Source organism: Haliotis asinina, chromosome 8 (genome assembly GCF_037392515.1).
Source record: "Haliotis asinina isolate JCU_RB_2024 chromosome 8, JCU_Hal_asi_v2, whole genome shotgun sequence".
In the NCBI taxonomy this organism is placed as follows: Eukaryota; Metazoa; Mollusca; class Gastropoda; order Lepetellida; family Haliotidae; genus Haliotis; species Haliotis asinina.
The window spans coordinates 48,537,537-48,556,182 of NC_090287.1; the positions used below are offsets into that span (position 1 = coordinate 48,537,537).

The 18,646-nt window shown below is 39.5% G+C and overlaps 2 protein-coding genes across 5 annotated transcripts in view; one reads left to right on the plus strand and one right to left on the minus strand.

Moving 5' to 3' along the window:
- The window catches only part of LOC137294654 (ral GTPase-activating protein subunit beta-like), a 374,261-nt gene that overhangs the window by 289,792 nt on the left and 65,823 nt on the right, over positions 1-18,646 (plus strand). The gene's annotated exons all lie outside the window — the stretch shown is intronic.
- The window catches only part of LOC137294863 (galectin-9-like), a 34,749-nt gene continuing 16,400 nt past the window's right edge, over positions 298-18,646 (minus strand). For 2 of the 4 annotated variants that reach the window (XM_067826003.1, XM_067826002.1), the window contains exons 3-14: positions 13,613-13,701; positions 9,437-9,758; positions 8,813-8,901; positions 6,685-6,883; positions 6,182-6,301; positions 5,980-6,068; positions 5,271-5,475; positions 4,791-4,910; positions 4,143-4,231; positions 2,078-2,288; positions 1,219-1,347; positions 298-902 (exon numbers count right to left, since the gene is read on the minus strand). In XM_067826003.1, the coding sequence (XP_067682104.1) occupies positions 1,234-1,347; positions 2,078-2,288; positions 4,143-4,231; positions 4,791-4,910; positions 5,271-5,475; positions 5,980-6,068; positions 6,182-6,301; positions 6,685-6,883; positions 8,813-8,901; positions 9,437-9,758; positions 13,613-13,701 (1,647 nt within the window). In that variant the 3' untranslated portion in view covers positions 298-902; positions 1,219-1,233. Of the gene's footprint in view, positions 903-1,218; positions 1,348-2,077; positions 2,289-4,142; positions 4,232-4,790; positions 4,911-5,270; positions 5,476-5,979; positions 6,069-6,181; positions 6,302-6,684; positions 6,884-8,812; positions 8,902-9,436; positions 9,759-13,612; positions 13,702-15,957; positions 16,058-16,140; positions 16,477-18,646 lie in introns of those variants that run through there. The other 2 variants (XM_067826006.1, XM_067826004.1) reach the window with 2 other exon arrangements.

Here is an 18,646-nt window from a genome sequence, read left to right on the forward strand (position 1 = left end):
GCCTGGACTGAAACTTTGTGCCGTTGTAGACAGAATGCCGATGTTTACAGAGGCCAGTATTGCCAAAGTCCACTGTATGTACTCTTTATGCATGTATATGAAAAATTTAAGAGAAAGATTTAAAGGTAAAAACTGTTTTCTTTTGTAGTTTACAACTGCTTCTGTCCACACAACTCAGTTGTTTTACATCAACCCATGGTGGGGATATGAAGACATGCTGTCAGTGGATTGTTGGGACCAGATTCAGATCTATCGCATGTGTATTGCTAAGCGAGTCTGGCAAACACAAAACAAAGGGAGTATTATATATGCCAGTTTTATTAGAAAAGCTGACTTGGCCTGCATTCAAGTAAAAGTAAACCTACTTTGAACTGATCAAACATAAACCGGTACATTAGTATTCCACCAAATTTACAGAAAGAATTTAACAACTACAGATGATCTTCTCAATTGCCTGAAACCTGGGGCATGGACCAAAGTTGCAAACAGCTGAAACATGATCCAGTTTTTATTTATTTTGTCATTTGTCTGCCTCAAATCATCATAATATTTGTTTCAAAACATGTTCAACAGCCCCTTAAAATTGTCATACTTACGGCAGCTCAATAGAGATATACTATCCAATGCACTAAATATGAGTTTTAACAGAGAAGCAACAAAACAAAGAGAACTGAAGAATCTTGCCAGTGAGATAGACAGAAACAACATATCAAATTGCATTGACAAGTAGCAGGGTTAATAGTAACAGATACCTTCAAATGAAGAAGAATAATGCCAAAAGTAATCCTGGTTGCCCAGTTAATGCTGAATGATAACAGATTTACAAATGATTTGACGTGTTCACAGGTTCTATATCACAGTGAAATTGTTTTTGAGCTGAACATGGGAAGACTTGCCAGGTTCTGAAACAAGACAAAATAGGTTACAAAACATGAATTATGGAGCAAGGGATTGATGCATTTAAAGCCATTTGATGAGAAGTATTTACCTGTATTTAGATTCCAAAGTAAATGTATACACGCTAAAAGGAAGAGCAAGGCTAGTAAGTGATGCATAACTGTCAAGGTGACAATTACAGCACATTGAGGAGGCCTGTCATAGAATGTTTGTGCAACACAAATACAACTGATTAGCTGATGAGCATTACACACTGCTCACAACTAAAAGCTGCACACCAATCCTACTAAATGAGCATAGTTAACTCCTGATCTAACATACCTGCAGATGGACAGCTTAGAAAAACTCTGGCTCGAAAAAGTTGGCATCACCAGTGAGCATGAGATGGCACACTCGATGGTAGTCGATACGATGGTTATAGTCCACATAGTGGTAACCGTTCACGTAGATCTGCAACACAACGATCTTCATCACACATCTGATACTATCTTAAATTCCTTAAAAAAGCTTTAGAGCTCAGCAACACCAGATCCAGTTATATGCTGGACAAAAAAAGTTAGGGATATTGGTATTGTTATGATTGATATTTCATCAGTGTGTCAGTGAATAAATAAACCCTTATTCACAATTTCAAAATTCACATATGCCCCGAAATTTTTTTGTCCAGTATAGTTATAGCTTGGTTAGTCATCCTCGATAATCTCCAAGGTATATGTTCAGGTAACTCTCCACTATACCCTGGATGCATCTATGGCATCTGTCATTTTTTTAACTCCCATTGCTGGCATTTATTCTCACAATAGCCATTCAGTTAAGCTGCTGAGCTAGCCAGTGTGTACAAAGATAGCAGTCACAGCTATGAAGGTTTTTGTGCAGTGCAATTCAGATTTTGATGGAAATCATACAGAGAAACTCACAGGTCTGAATCTTAGAAAAATATATTCAAGAACTCCCTCTACCTCTTTCAGAGTACCTCTGCACCAGTTGTGTTGCCAAGTTTAATCGGTTAGATAATTTAAGGTATGAAAGTGAGTTGTGATTGGTATACTCAACCTCCCAGCACAGATACTGATACATGAATCCAAATCAACAGCAAATGTGCTTTACAAATAGGACAGGAGAACCAGTGACTATGTCCACTTATCCAGCAAGTATGTATACGAAGGTGCAAACAGCTCACCCTGTATCTGTCCTCAAGACAGTTGATTGCTACTTCAAAAGCATCCTTGGGTTCAAAAGGGAAGTTGGGTTGTTCCAGCTCTTCCTCTCCCCAACCGCCATCCTCGTGGGTATTGCGGACTGAGTCCTCCCCGCTGAAGCGTGGATTGAAGTGGAGGGCAATGTCTGTATTGTAATCACCACTGTCACCGCACTGAAGGTTGATGGCAAAACTAGCAAAGGAAAATGAAATTGTGTTTCAGTCACCCTATTCTCACAACTGCTGAGATACTTCCACTACAATTACCAGTAGTTTCAGTGACCTAATTCTTACAACTGCTGTAAGATAATCAATTAGCTCTGATTATGGGCACCTGAAAATAAACATTGGTCTCAATCACCCTGCAAGCTTTGTCCTCAATTACCCATAAATAATATAAAGGCAGTGTGTTGTATTACTGATAAAACATGGAGAGGGTGAAATCACAAACAACAGGATCAGGAAATGACACTCTCAGCTACAGCATTTTGGGGAATGGAGAGGGTAAAATCACAAACAACAGGATCAGGAAATGACACTCTCAGCTACAGCATTTTGGGGAATGGAGAGGGTGAAATCACAAACAACAGGATCAGGAAATGACACTCTCAGCTACAGCATTTTGGGGAATGGAGAGGGTGAAATCACAAACAACAGGATCAGGAAATGACACTCTCAGCTACAGCATTTTGGGGAATGGAGAGGGTAAAATCACAAACAACAGGATCAGGAAATGACACTCTCAGCTACAGCATTTTGGGGAATGGAGAGGGTGAAATCACAAACAACAGGATCAGGAAATGACACTCTCAGCTACAGCATTTTGGGGAATGGAGAGGGTGAAATCACAAACAACAGGATCAGGAAATGACACTCTCAGCTACAGCATTTTGGGGAATGGAGTTTGGTTACTTAAACCTCACTCCTAGCTCAGAACCTTTCATTTCAGTGAAGTAGAAAATATTGCTGTACAGTATTTTTAAAAATCCTGAGGTGCCAGATCACCACTTAATGATCTTTGAAGCAAGTTACATTGGGAAATATTCCAACCAACAATCTGTTCACTACATCCCTCCTGGTTATCAAAATTATGGGAGTTTGGAAATGAAGCTGGTCAAGATTATTTCACTGCACCAGGATGCAGATATTGTTCACTTATACTTGAACATTTAAGACATACTCCAGCCAGATAGTAATCTTCACAAAGTGTTAAATGTTTAATGTTCTTCTGCTTAGTTCTTGCAATATTCTACTCATATCACAGGTGGGCCACCTAGAGTCGGAAGTGATGAATCAAACCAGAGTTGATGGGCAAAGTAACCCTTGTACAACATCCCCAACACTGTCATTAACTCAAATGGTCAAATCCATGAACAGGGAATGAAATAGTGCTTAGGTTTGTGTGTCATGGCACAGTAAATATTGAAATGTTTCCAATGTGACCTTGCCATTTGACTAACATTATAACAATAACACTATGTGTCATTTATGGAAACTGTAATAATCTTACCAACGCAAAAAATTTGAAAACTATTTTTGTGGCCCTTCAAATTATTTATCAGAGGCAGAGGGTTAACATGGACATGGTCATTCTGAATGCCACTGTTCATAACAGGAAATGTTGTTTTGGATAACATTGTTTGTCAGTTATTTTAATTCATGTGATGCTTTAAGTTTACATGCATCAAAGAAGGATATGGGCTCACTTTAAATTTCACAAAAGCACACCTAAATTATCTATCTGGTGCCCAATGGCACCCATGAAAAAACTGGATTTTTGTCCCTGAGGGATCATTACAAAATAGTTTCTTTGACAAAATGTTTATCCTATTGTTATTGTTATCTGATTGTTTGAGTGTTGCTGAAGACCACCTCAGCAGTGGTTGATATTGAGAGCAACTCTTTCCGTCCTTGGATCCCTGTGGAGATGCTGTGAGCCAAGTCACAGAGTGCCATCACGCAATCCATCGCCTACTACTAACAGATGTTGCTGAGGACTGGTGCTAGCGCAGTGATCCCCTCTCCCAGACATGTACACCTCCCTTACCTCTGCGCTTCTTTCTTGGCTGTTCCGTTGACAACAACCCAACTGCCAGGCTGCAAGCTCCCTGGGATTCTTTCAACATCTGGCAATTCCTGATACAAAATACATACTATGTACTTGATGTTTTCTTTATAAAGTAACAGTATAAACCAGGATTCAATTTATTTCAAAATAGTTTTTTAGATGTTTATAGTGGCCATAGATTATTCAGTGCACTTTGGAGTAGCTATATGATTACTAACCACTTTTGTAGACTTTATGAAGCACCAAAGAGAGCCACTATAGGTATGACAAACTCAGTTCTCAACCAGATACTTAAATATTCACAGTTTTGTCCAGCCTGAACAACCCCAGGAAAACTACAGTCCATGTGTATGGTGAAGAACACTTTGTGTAGACTCACCAGTCTCCTGAGGAGTTTGGCTTGGTAAAGAACACTTTGTGTAGACTCACCAGTCTCCTGAGGAGTTTGGCTTGGTAAAGAACACTTTGTGTAGACTCACCAGTCTCCTGAGGAGTTTGGCTTGGTAAAGAACACTTTGTGTAGACTCACCAGTCTCCTGAGGAGTTTGTATGGTAAAGAACACTTTGTGTAGACTCACCAGTCTCCTGAGGAGTTTGTATGGTAAAGAACACTTTGTGTAGACTCACCAGTCTCCTGAGGAGTTTGGCTTGGTAGAAGTAGGCACTTCCATTCACATTGATTCTTCGCATGGCTTCCACGCTACACCGCGAGCGGAAGCTGGTCAGCTTCTTGCCATTCACATAAATCTGGGAAAAGATAGTAGAAATATATAATTGAAAACGAAACACAAATAGGTGCAAGGAGTGGGACAGTCACATCTTGGAATATATCAGACACTACAGGTGTTATAATAAAGGAGGAACATCTGTATATAATATATGACCAAGTGGGGAGGCACATTTATACTCACATTACAGAACAGAAACATCAGTGTATGCTGTTCAGTGAAACTTTAATTACCATCATCGTGGTGAGGCATATTCAGCAGTCTTCCAATCTAATTGTCCTCTCTTTCTTTGCTTTCTAACACTTGTATCTTTCCTTCTCATACTCTCTCCCTGTTAGTAAAATACGATTAGCAGTTTTCGCATAAATCTATTTCTTACTTTGAACTTGTTCTTCTTGACAACAATTTTGACCTCAAAGGGAAGTAACTCTTGGAATGCATATGGTATGGCTTCTCGCTCCTCTTCTAACCACTCCCCGTCCACACGGTTATTCAAGACCACCTCTCCCTCCCCACGTCGGGGGTTGAAGTGAAGACCTACATCATCATCAAGGCTGTCGCCGTTCATGAGGTTGATTGCAAACCTAAATGAAAGGTGGAAGAGAAATTAATGAAACAAGACTAAGTTTTACCACAGTTCCTGAATATATGAAATACTGATGGCAACTTAAACAGCTCCAGTGAGATGTGAGATCTGGAAAAGATTCCTGCCCAAGCAAAGATATTGGTCCAAAACAGTCATGGCAGTTTCATTTGTTTACTACAGAGGTTCCCCTCTCAAACGAGCCAGTTGGCTTGCAGATAATGAAAGACCCTGAACCTGTGGAAATCTAGACTTGCTTCATTCAGGATGCTTGTATTGCCGACAGTGCCAAGCAGAAGGGAAGATCATAAAGAATTATCTTTCACTGATACACTAAGTTATGAAATGTTTTGTATATACATTCCTGAATATACAACAAACAATTTATCTTCTACTTATGAAAAAACACAAAAAAGCTTATTGTCTGTAAATGTCAAGCAACAGAATGTCCTGAAATTACCTAAAATGAAGTAATTCAATTATTTCTAAGTATGTTGTTGACTACCTGTCCCCTTCTGGGTAGAAGAACCCCTTGACAACAATCATGTCGCTATTTTCAAGACCGGAGGGAATCTCTTTCATGAAGTCATCTGGCTGCAGAAACAGAAGAAAACTTGGAATTTGCATCTTCAATATAATGTCCTGAACAGTTACCATTACAATCACTATATTTTAAAAATGACCAAGGTAAATTTATTAATACTTACAAGTGGCTCAAAAAACTCGACATCACAGATAGAGATATCTCCATTGATGGTAAGGTAGCGGATGTCATTGACGTCACAGCGGTAGTTGAACAGGGCAAAGTATTTCTCATTGATATAAATCTGCAAACATGGTTATGACAGTGAATAACAATTACAACAACTGACGCTATCAAGATAACAAATTCTACTACCAACTTTCCAAATTTGACTTCAGTTGTTATACAATGCAAATTCTTTCAGTTTAATTAATAGAAATCCTTCTAGTTCAACTCAGTAAACATTTTCATGTATTTGTGCTGAAATACTTATTAATATGAACATACAGAGAAGATTTCACTGTAGAAAATGACAAGAAATGTACTCCAAGCCTGAACCACTTTCAGTCTGCCAAAAAACCGACTTCTGTTTCATCCTGAGACTATCACAAGAAAGACAATCCATGGACGAGAACCATTATTATCCTCTGAGAAAGTGTACTTGTCAACAAATAACCCTTCACTTACATTGAATCTGTCCTCCTGGGCAATGAACAGTGCATCAAACATTGCCCCTCTTGAAAAAGGGAAGTCATCTTGTCCTCTCTCCTCCTCCCCCCAGCCATCAAGGTTAGCATTGCGTACCACTTCCCCATCTTCAAAACGTGGGTTGAAATGGAAACCTGTGGTATCACCACCACAGTCACAGTTGAAGTTCACTGAAAATCTGTGGACAGAGAGACCATGCTGCTACAGATCAACCAGTACATCTACCTTGCTCAGTGTCAGACAGGCAGGGGAAAAAATACTTCTAAAGTTTCCCGCTAGACCACAGGACCGGAGAGCGGATAATAATTAGTTGTCCTGTCTGTGCTTCACTGGTCCTAAATAACACTTGTAAATTTACTTCACTATCAATACAAAATTCACTCTCCACCAGGACAAAGCATCATTGCTAACACATTTATTGTTAAAAGCTGCACTTAATAGTTCAGCAATATGATGGCTGCCCGAAAAGAATTGAAATGACAACCCAGATTACTACAACATTCAGCTTTGCTGACACTATCAGCAAAATCATGGTGTATGCAATGATTAGCATCTCGTCGATGTGCACAGTGTAATGTGTCATTCCTCCCTCCTGCACATCCTGTAGGACACTCATGCTGTGCATTATGTCAAGCAGTTAAATGACACGTGGAAAAGTTATTCTATCTACTGATATTTCAAGTGCAGAGAGAAAACCATGAAACTACATCATGCATGGATCTAATTAACCGCATACTTGGTGGTTTTAAACAGGTTCTAGCCATGACAAATGAAATCATGTACTATACATAACTATGTAGTAAAAGCTGCCAGATGACAGTTTATTTGACACATGGACTTGGAAAGTATGTTCTCTGTACCTCTTATACATTTATATTCTACAGATTAGATATGTTTTTAGTACCAATAGATTTCAGTGCCTTTGCACTTTGAATAAATTGTCATAAGAAGAATTGTTTTGACATTATTTGTAACATTTATGAAATTAATGGCAGCAATGTGCTTACGACTGCATAATCTGCCCTCAGTTTCCACCGTTTCTTTACCCACTGGCTATCCATCCATAGAAGCATGACTGTTATCTAGCTACCATACTTCTATGATTCCACACTGCAGCCACACTGGACTGATGAGGAATAATTGCATAATTAATAATCCAGTCCATTTTCGCCATCGTCAACAACTAAGCTCCATGCAAGTGTTGATACTGTTCCTTCAGAACATATTAAATAGGGTTACCCCTTCAAATCTCTCTATTCAGACCAACTGGCTCATATCTCTCCGCCATGGATGAACTGGTGAGGATCTCTTACCGTTATAATGCATGTGTGAAACAGAGTGCATGACACACAGAGTTCAGTGTGTACAATTTGAATGATAAGTACTTGTACCACATAACCCAGTTCCAACAACCTTTCAGGAATTGTACAACTTGTGTTCACTGACCAAGAAAACTTTCCAAGGCACAGTTTTGTGAAATGACTGACTGACAAGGCTATATAACACATGAAATGAAAAATTCTTAGTAGCAAAGGTAACAAAGCTGCTCTTCAGCTTTTTAATGCCTCATGGAGCAATATTCACAATCATGATACAGGCCAATCGTCAGGTACAGGGTTTGGAAAGGGTGTCTGTGTATGCGGGTATGTGTGTGTTTGTGTTTGGGGATTGGTGACAACTGGAAGTTTTGTTACAGGTAGATTATGTTTTTAGTCACAGCACTGAGACATACTGCATGTTTTCTATGAAAGAGCACATCAATTATTTCTTTCTAGATGATGTATGTTTTTATGATATCTAGCAACAACTTCTTAATAGACATTACCCTCACCTATGATTTTATATTCCCAAAAGCTTTTACTACAGAAATTTCATGTTCCAGTTTTAAAAAAATGTTCTAGTCCTGATTACCAAGGTCTTACAATTAATGGTTTTCACAGCACCTTCCCTACTGATATACATATTCAATATACATTATAGCTGGCAGGTGTTTACCCAGTCTGTAAACACCTAGCTGGTGTCACCACAGAACCAAACACAGTGTTTCTGGCAGACGTCTGACACGTTTTCAAATTTGGTTGCCAGTGAGGCTGTGGCCTATACGTACGATTCAGCATCATCCTTGACAGCTCCTCTTATTCTCACAGCCTGGCCCACACCAAACCCCCGCTTGAACTCCTCAAAGTAGGGGTTGGTCTGAAATACACAACCACAAATACATGCTCTCCTTATGATCAGCTATATCTGGATTGGGTAGATTTGAATCAAAACCCCCATCACATGCTTCAAAACACATTTTTATGCTGAAAACATTTTACTTCACTGAAATAGGCAAATATGTGTACCAGTATGTGAGTACAGCTTTAGGTTATTCCTTGCATTAATCCAGCCATATCATAGCAGGGAACACAAGAAATGGGTTTGAGATATTATACCTGTAGGAAATCAAACCTTCCTAGAAGAATACATAAACCTGTCGCCATCTCTACTGTGCCCCAAGAGTAAATGATAGTGTCAGTGAACCAAGAAGCTTAGTCTGAGTCTAGTCTTTCATTTCAACTAACAAATGCATTTCCTTGCAAGGTCAATGTACACATCTTTGCATCTTGAATTTCGGTTCAAAAGACAACAAAGTCTCCATACTCAAACAAACTATCTCATCTCCAATCACCTTATAATAAAACATCAATATCCAAATAAGGGTAAACCACAGCTTCCACTTAACACATACCATGCTGTTCTGTATGGTGACATCAGAATATTCCGCTCCGGATCCAAGCTGGAGATAACGGATTTCACTCAGATCAGTACGGTAGGAGTAGGTGATGAAATCTTTGCCGTTGACAGTGACGCGGAACTCGTCGTGTGAGGCATGGATCCGGACCTGGAATGACCGTCCCTCCAGGAAAGGGAAGTAAGGCTGGTCCTTCTCCTCGTCCTGCCAGCCGCCCATGTAGGAGTTGCGAATCACCTCATTAGATGCTGGTCGGGGGTTGAAGTGGAAGGGGATGTTACAGTCATCCCCATCACCACACTTCAGATTAATGGAAAACCTGGAAGAAGGAATCATACACATACACGGAACAGCAAAAGACATGCAACACTGGATTTTTGTCAAGTTTTAAACAGAAGACATACACATAAACACTTACTGTTATGAGAATTCATTTTTTTAAAATTGTGCTTCTTTTGCTGTTAAGTATTGTTACATGCTAAATGCTGATGAACAATATTGTGGGGGTCTGGTAACAATACTGTTCACTGCCACTCTGAACCTACTCCGTCCATCAAGTAAGAGCTTCAGATACATGTCTTCAAATCACAATGTTAACATGTCAAACAACATTTTCAGTTCTTGTTTAACAATGTTTAAAATGTCAATTCAGTTTAATATGTAAAAGGATGGTAGTTTGATTTATTTCATATAATATGTCTCTAAATGGTCATTAGCACCATCAAAATAATAACGCTTATTGAGCAAAACCATTTCTTTAAAAAGTTGTGACTTGAAAACATTTTTTACATCTTTTATCAAACAGTGTACATAGTATATATATATATGTAAATGGAAAATGGTTTATTCTGTACTTTGGCCACATGGCCCATTGTACAATTACAAGAAAATATACAAAATTTTGTCACGTGCTTGACCTTACACTGAAAACATTTTTTCAGATATAGAGCAACAGATGTAATAACTGAAACATTTTCACTATTTAACAAATTTATCATAATTGGTTATTGATATTGTGGTGAATTGGCAGAAATATGTTCCTGAGAGATTCATATTTACTACAAATAAATAATACGTGTAATTCATCTTCCGTACCCAGGCTGCAATGAGGACATAGTGTGTCAGTGTCAAGTGTGGTATTTTCTTGTCGTTTCTTGTTAATAGAAAAATTGTGCAGGGATATTCAGAGTTTACAGTATGCTCGTCTCAACTTTTTATCCAGTGGCAATGTAATATATCTCTCAGGTTGCAGAAGAGACAGTTTCAAAAGCTTGTAGTGATCGAGAAAACTTGAGTTGTTGATGGAGTCATGCCAGTCTTGTAAATAAATATCAATTAAACTTTGTTGAAACATGTATAGAAATGGTTTATGGTGCCCAACATCTTGTATCATATATATATATATATAACCTTAATTTATATATATTCGGAGAATTTCTCTGTAGCAGTGATATGGGATAAGAAACTACTTATCTCAGCAAGCTGTTTTTAAATGTGGAATACTTGTCTGTGGATAAACTGTCATATCAAAACACTGTGATACTTTATTTTTTTTTTTTGACAATATCTGTCACAAGGAAACACTTCAGGTGATTTATCTGCTGAGGAAGGCAGTTGTGACATGCCCAGACTATCCTGTAATTGTAAACCTGAGCACTATCATTTGTACAGGCGTGCCAAGAACAAGCAGTAACTCGATCTCACATGACCTCCAACTTACAACAATCCACAATACTTACCATCACGTCTTTGTCAAATCAAAGCAAATTACTTTTCAACGTAACACGGTAAGTTTTTAGGGATTTTCAGCTCAGGGAGACATTGCTTACTTCGTGAACTTTGTTATCTTTCCAGTACTTCATGCACTTTGTTATCTTTCCAGTACTTCATGCACTTCGTTGTCATGCCAGTACTTTGTGCACTTTGTTGTCATGCCAGTACTTCATGCACTTTGTTGTCATGCCAGTACATAATGCACTTTGCTGTCACATCAGTACTTCATGCACTTTCTTGTCATACTAGTACTTCATGCACCTTCTTGTCATCCCAGTACTTCATGCACCTTCTCGTCATACTAGTACTTCATGCACCTTCTTGTCATCCCAGTACTTCATGCACCTTCTCGTCATACTAGTACTTCATGCACCTTCTTGTCACCCCAGTACTTCATGCACCTTCTCGTCATACTAGTACTTCATGCACCTTCTTGTCACCCCAGTACTTCATGCACCTTCTCGTCATACTAGTACTTCATGCACCTTCTTGTCACCCCAGTACTTCATGCACCTTCTTGTCATACTAGTACTTCATGCACCTTCTTGTCATCCCAGTACTTCATGCACTTTGTTGTCACCCCAGTACTTCATGCACCTTCTCGTCATACTAGTACTTCATGCACCTTCTTGTCATCCCAGTACTTCATGTACTTTGTTGTCACCCCAGTACTTCATGCACCTTCTTGTCATACTAGTACTTCATGGGCCTTGTTGTCACCCCAGTACCTCATGCACCTTCTTGTCATACTAGTACTTCATGGGCCTTGTTGTCACCCCAGTACTTCATGCACCTTCTCGTCATACTAGTACTTCATGCACCTTCTTGTCATCCCAGTACTTCATGCACTTTGTTGTCACCCCAGTACTTCATGCACCTTCTTGTCATACTAGTACTTCATGGGCCTTGTTGTCACCCCAGTACCTCATGCACCTTCTTGTCATACTAATGCTTCATGGATTTTGTTGTCATACTAGTATGTCATGCACTTTGTTGTCTCATCATTACTTCATGCACTTTGTTGTCATACTAGTCCTTCATGCATTTATTTGGACATCGTGCACAGTGTCATTATAAAGAGTCATCAGAAGATGACATATCCCCCCGGCCCCCACATATTTGAAAGGACAAAACATCTGACAGTTACTTGATGTTTTCTTAGGTTAAGTTTGAATTGTTTCCATGGAAGTCATGAAAAATATTAATGCCATATATCTGTAAACAGTAAAAGGCACCACTTCAAGAAACGTCTCATATATCTGCCTAGATCTGTTGAAAGATATCAAATGGTTTTCGAATTCTGGAAACGAAGCCTATCGCTCCATTTTAAGACTAAGTCAGAATTGTTTCCATGGAAACCAGGAAAAATAAAAATGCCAAAACATTGTAAATAGCAAAAGGCACCACTTTGTGGTCTGCTTCAAATATCTGTCAAGTTGTGCTGTAAGATATTGAATAGTTTTCGAGTTGTGCTCCGGAAACAAAGGCCATCCCTCCATTTTGAGACTAAGTCAGAAGCATTTCCACTGAAACTGGGAAAATGATAAATCACAAAACTCTGTAAATAGCAAAAGGCACCACTTTAGGGTCTCCCCTACATATCTGCCAAGTGTTAGGCAGAAAGATATTTAGAAGTTTTTGAGTTGTGCTTCGGAAACAAAGCCCATCCCTCCATTTTGAGACTATGTCCGAAAAGTTTCCATGGAAACCCAGAAAATTATAAATCACAAAAAATAGTCTGTAAATAGCAAAAGGCACCATTTTAGCTTCTGACTGGTATATCTACCAAAAAAAAGAAAAAAATAAAGAACAGATTTTGAGTTCTGCTCCAGAAACGAAGCCCATCCCTCCATTTTGAGAAATAGTCTGAAACATTTCCATTGAAACCGAGAAAATAATATATCACAAAAACTTGTAAATAGCAAAAGCCACCACTTTGGGGTCTGCCACACATATCTACCTAGTTTTGCAGAAAAATATTCAAAGGTTTTTGAGTTCTGCTCCAGAAACAAAGCCAGCCCACCCCACCATTAGACTAACAAAACAATGTTCCATGGAAAAACCAAAAAAATATAAATGCCAAAACTGAGTAAATAGCAAAAGGCACAACTATAGGTTGAGATTATTATATCTATCAAGTTTGGTCTAAAAATATTGAACGGTTTCTGAGTTATGCTCCGAGAAACAAAATGATTATGGATGGACAAACAGAGGACAGACGGACGGACAGACGAGGTGTCCACTATATCCCCCGCATTACATGCCAGGGGGTAACAAAAGTACCATTATGACACATCTGGACGCAAACGCATGTTTATTTTATTTTGCACTCAAACAAAACCTCATGTAACATAATAATGTAATCTTATCAAGAATGTTAAATATAATATGATCACTTACGATTCACATCCATACTGTGTCTTCCCCCTGATGATAATGGACGCACCAACTCGAAGTCCACCAGGAATGTAAATATGTTCGGGAGGATCCTGAGAATATGAGAAACTCATCTTTAACCAAGCAAATAGCTAATGGCAACCACTGTATGGCAGAGATGTGATATTGCTGGCTATGCTTGAACAAACTGGCAGTCTACGCAGTGTGCCACACTCTGTTGGGATGGACACAGCAAGATATTTCAGTGTGGACTAAGGTCCTTGTAATGCAAGTGGTATGAATGAGATATCGGTTGACAGGAACTTGATAAGTATTACTGCAGTTATCTTTCGACTTTCAACCTTGACCTAGCAAGATGTTCAAGCGTGGGCTGGCTGTACACTGATACCACTAGTATGTGGACATGTGATGTAAATTCCTCCCCCTTCCCTGTGCTCTTTGTCACTGGTGGTGTCCAGCCAATCATTATATTACAAAATGCTGACATACTGACTATTGACAGTGAGCTTGGGTTGCTCACATTCAGTGGTGAGTACATGAGTGTAGGCTGTAGGCTGTAGGCTGTAGGCTGTAACTGTAGTGTAAGGAGTGTGTGTGTGCTGGGCAGTGTGTGTGCTGGGCAGTGTGTGTGCAGGGCAGTGAGTCTGCCAGGCAGTGCATGTGCCTGGCAGAGAGTGGTGCTGGACAGAAGGTGGTCCTGGGCAGTGTGTGTGCTGGAGAGCTTGGTGCTGGGCAGAGTGTGTGCTGGGCAGAGTGTGTGCTTGGCAGAGCATGGTGCTTGGCAGAGTGTGTTGCTGGGCAGAATGTGTTGCTGGGCAGAGTGTGGTGCTGGGCAGTGTGTGGTGCTGGGCAGTGTGTGTGCTGGGCGGAGGGATGCTGGGTGGGTAGGTGGGTGGGGGAAAGATATGGAGGGATAATTGATAAGGGTATTTCTTCATGACATAGAACCTTTTATACAATAAGACATTTCATAGGCAGACAGGTACACACCAAGCATTGGTTACTTCTGACAGGGCACATGAGCAACTCTCCTGTCAACCACTGGTATGAATTCACTACTATCAACAGATTGTTATATGTTTTCCAAAGGTGTCGAATAACCGAATATTACCGAATAAAGTGTCTGAATAATTAACTTTTGGGCATGCATTTTTTCATTATTTACAGTGCATTCTGAAATATTAACAGTCTGGAGTTCCAGTGACTTATACACATTCAGTTTGGTAAAAAGTTTGGGGGTCGAATAATTAAAATAATTGTAAGGGAACAATCAGTGATCAGTTCAGTCCATTACATAATTCACACAAGCCTTATCAGTCCTATAAATTTGCTGTCATGTCAGCATTGAAAACTGAGACTTGTTCACAAATCCAGATGGTGGAGTAACATAAGAAGAATTGTTTATTCAATACTGTATATGTTTCCAGACTGGGTGATGCTGGCACTCACTTAGCTCAAGGTAACTGTGGTCACTGGTCGATACAAACATTGTCATATCTGGCCTTGTCAGGCATCTTGTTTCTACACTCAGTAACACATGACTATTCCTGCACTATGACAGTAGCCTGGTAATAATCAAGTTTTGATCAAACTGGCTTGTATTTGACACAATTAATACAGTTCCAGCATGGATGACTCACAGTCAAGTCAGAGAGCCTGACAACATCCTCCATTTAGAGGACTTGGCAATTGCTTGGACCCATAATAACCCAGAGGATGATGTACATGGTAATAAATTGAAGAAATAGTTCCCTTTCCTGCACTATGCTTCCCCCACCTAAATATGTATTTAACGAATAATCAGGGGCTGTTAACAATTTAAGGCTAGTGGGGTGATGCGGATTATCATGGAGAATGACAATGTGAATAAGGTACACCTCACCCACTGCATGTCATGCACATACCTCAACCCCTTCCAATAACGCTTAAACTTTAAAATGTTCGATCTGCACATAACCCACCAAGATAACCCGTACAATACTCATTTTTAACCCACCAAGACAACCCGTACAATAATACCTTTTTAACCCATTAAGATAACTGTACAATACTCATTTTTTTAACCCCCTACCTCCCAGAACAAAATGGGTGAGCACCCCCTTAAAATCAACATCCACAGCCACCCCATCTCATTTCATCTCAAGACTTTTGCGGTTTTACTTTCAGTCACAAAACTGGCAAGACCACTGTAGCCGCTGGCCTAAAAAAGTAAATATGTTTTGATGAAATGTATTGTCAGTGAGACAGATGCGGTACGTGGTTGCAACATCTATACGCACAGATTTGACAAAATCTTGAGTAGCCCTGTTCAGATTCCGCCTTTCACCTGAATTTCTCTGCATACATACCATTGGCATTCACACTGACGGACTATTGGTGAGATGCGGTGCTCTCGATCTTCCCACAGTGTTTTCGTATCTGGGGAAGGATCTACTTTAGAGCATGTATAATGAACGATCCCCCGCCGCCACCTTTGCTGAACATGTGCTGGACATTTCGAATTCGTCCTACCAATGTAAGTCATATCTCACCATGCCAGGTTAGCGATTGTTTTGTTCCTTCCTGGGAGCAGAGACCATCTATTATATGGTCTCTGCTGGGAGTATTTCTTGTGTACCCAATCTGATCTTCCGACAGCCACCACGCCCCTTACAACCCCGCCCTACAACAGGGAACAACTGTCGAAATGTCAAGGAATCTGTCCCAATCAATGATGTTGCCAATGTCTCAAGCAAAGGGGAACTGCATGTTCAATAACGCTGTACGAACATCGTCTGTTTCCTGAAAGAGCAATTCGCACTTACAATAACACTTAATTCTCACTGAAGGAACTCTCCCTAATGCACGTGCAAACTGAGGTCATGCATGGCGGCATGGCTGTGGTTGAGTTTATAATGTTTTACTGCCTGAGTGCGTTAAAAACAGCTCATATCGAAATACATCATTGGAATTGTTAATAAAATATTGAGTCCGTCGACATAAACGCAGATGTTTATCAGTTTTACGTACACGCAGATTGTTGAAATTATAGAACCAAATGGTCGATGTTTAAAAACACTGTATTTTTCAATTATACGTTAATTAAAATTCAAAGAGTGGAAGTCGGATATAAGCATGACACATTTGTTTTAGGTGTTTTACAACTAGGTTGAATACCCGGCTGGCTCAGTCACCCAGTAAGTAAACTGGTAGGCGTATATAAATAATGGCGTTCACAACAGTTCGCGTCAGAATTCAGAGTCGTTTTCTAAATATTTGACTCGACGTAGTTTAACTAATGCAGGTCCTACAGGTCCTTTCTGCATGCAATCCACTTGCGAGCCTCTTTGTCCTGTTGTCTTCGGACAGTTGTAAAAACGCTTTAAAATCACTCCGTGCGGTGGGGTAGCCTTAGTGAGAGCGTTCCCACATGGGCACAGGAGTAACGTTCAGTCCATTTCTTGTATTCTTCGTCATGATATTGCTGGAATATTGCTTAAATGGACGTAAAACCACACTCACTCTAAATCACTTTCATACTCATACACCGAGAATAAGAAGTTAAGCGCCAACCTATTTCAAAACTAAGATGTGAAGCTGTGGAAATGTTAGGCTGAACTAATTGGCAAAACCAGTCCATATCTAGAGAAGGTTCTTCTGGTATCTGTTTTAGGAATGTCATAATCATTTGTATTTACAATTAAAGGAATATTGTTATAGATATGATGACACTGCTTTTTAAAGCAAAATAACTATTCTTGTTGTACTTATACAACACTATTAACTTTAGGTTTCACTTGCTAAAAGTGACAGTCAAGTGACCTTATAACAGTCATTTCTGATTTTCACTTTTCAAAGAAAGTAAACTTTTCGTTTTCCAAAAGCGCATGCATCCTTCTGAAAGTAAAAGATAATTTCCATCATGGTTTTGATTTTAAATTAAAAGTGCTAAACCAACTTATGATCGCTCGTTTTTTTCTGAAAGATTTCCTATGTGCCAGCCTAGATATTTGCAAAATATACTGAGTGGCGCTTAAGTTTTTATTCACAGTATATTTGATGGACCTGGGTTTCTAAGAATTAAATCATGCGCCTTATAATTAAGGGCATGGCGTCAAGATACAAACATTTATGAGTGTAAATGTTACAAAGAATCCATTCCCCTGGTAAAACTTAAAGTTTGAACGTGAATTAAACATGCACTATATGTCACACATATTCTTCAAGAACGTTGTTCATCTTCACTTACGCAACTATATATAAATGGAACATATCTGAAGGCCCAGGCCGTCGAACGGTGCAATGCATTCGAAACGTCCTAAAATATCTTTCGTTGTCATATGAGTTCGCCCTCAGAATTATTCCCACTATATGGCGGCACACTGCAATTTCAGTGTTTGGTCTCCTCAGACTTGATCCATATCACTGGCATACGATGTCATTCCTGAACCAAACACAGATCACAGATCCATTTAGACGTCTCTTGCCAAAGCCCACCATTACGTAGCTGGAATATTGCTGAGTGTGGTCAAACTAAAACTAAACTCTTGCCAAAGCATAGATTATTGGCACGTGTTCAGTTCGGGGTCATTATTACATCACAGAGCATTCGTCACTTGGTTAGTTGTCAACAATTCGTGTTTAAATAACTTTGAAACACAAAACCGTGAGTACATCAAAAACTGAGCGATTATTACAATGTAAAAGTCGCTGCTATAGCCCTTAAACAGATTTTAGGTGTTTTCATACTTTTTCTCTCTCGGTATGTTTGTGTGTGTGTGCGTGCCTGCGTGTGTTTGTATGTATTCTTTTCTGGATTAGACCTATTTCGTGATAGATAAAATTGACTTCGACCGTATGACGGTATCCATGCACATAGGCGAAAAAAGAAAACCGAAACTATGGTGTGACTCTTAGTAAAAACTGATGAGTTGTTTTAAATACTGCTTCCTCAACCCCATCGCCTGTGCCTTATCCTAATAATACTTTCTAGTGCCCGTTCCTGGAAGCAATCTTCATACAGGTATCATATCTCGCCAGGAAGCCATCTTCTCCATA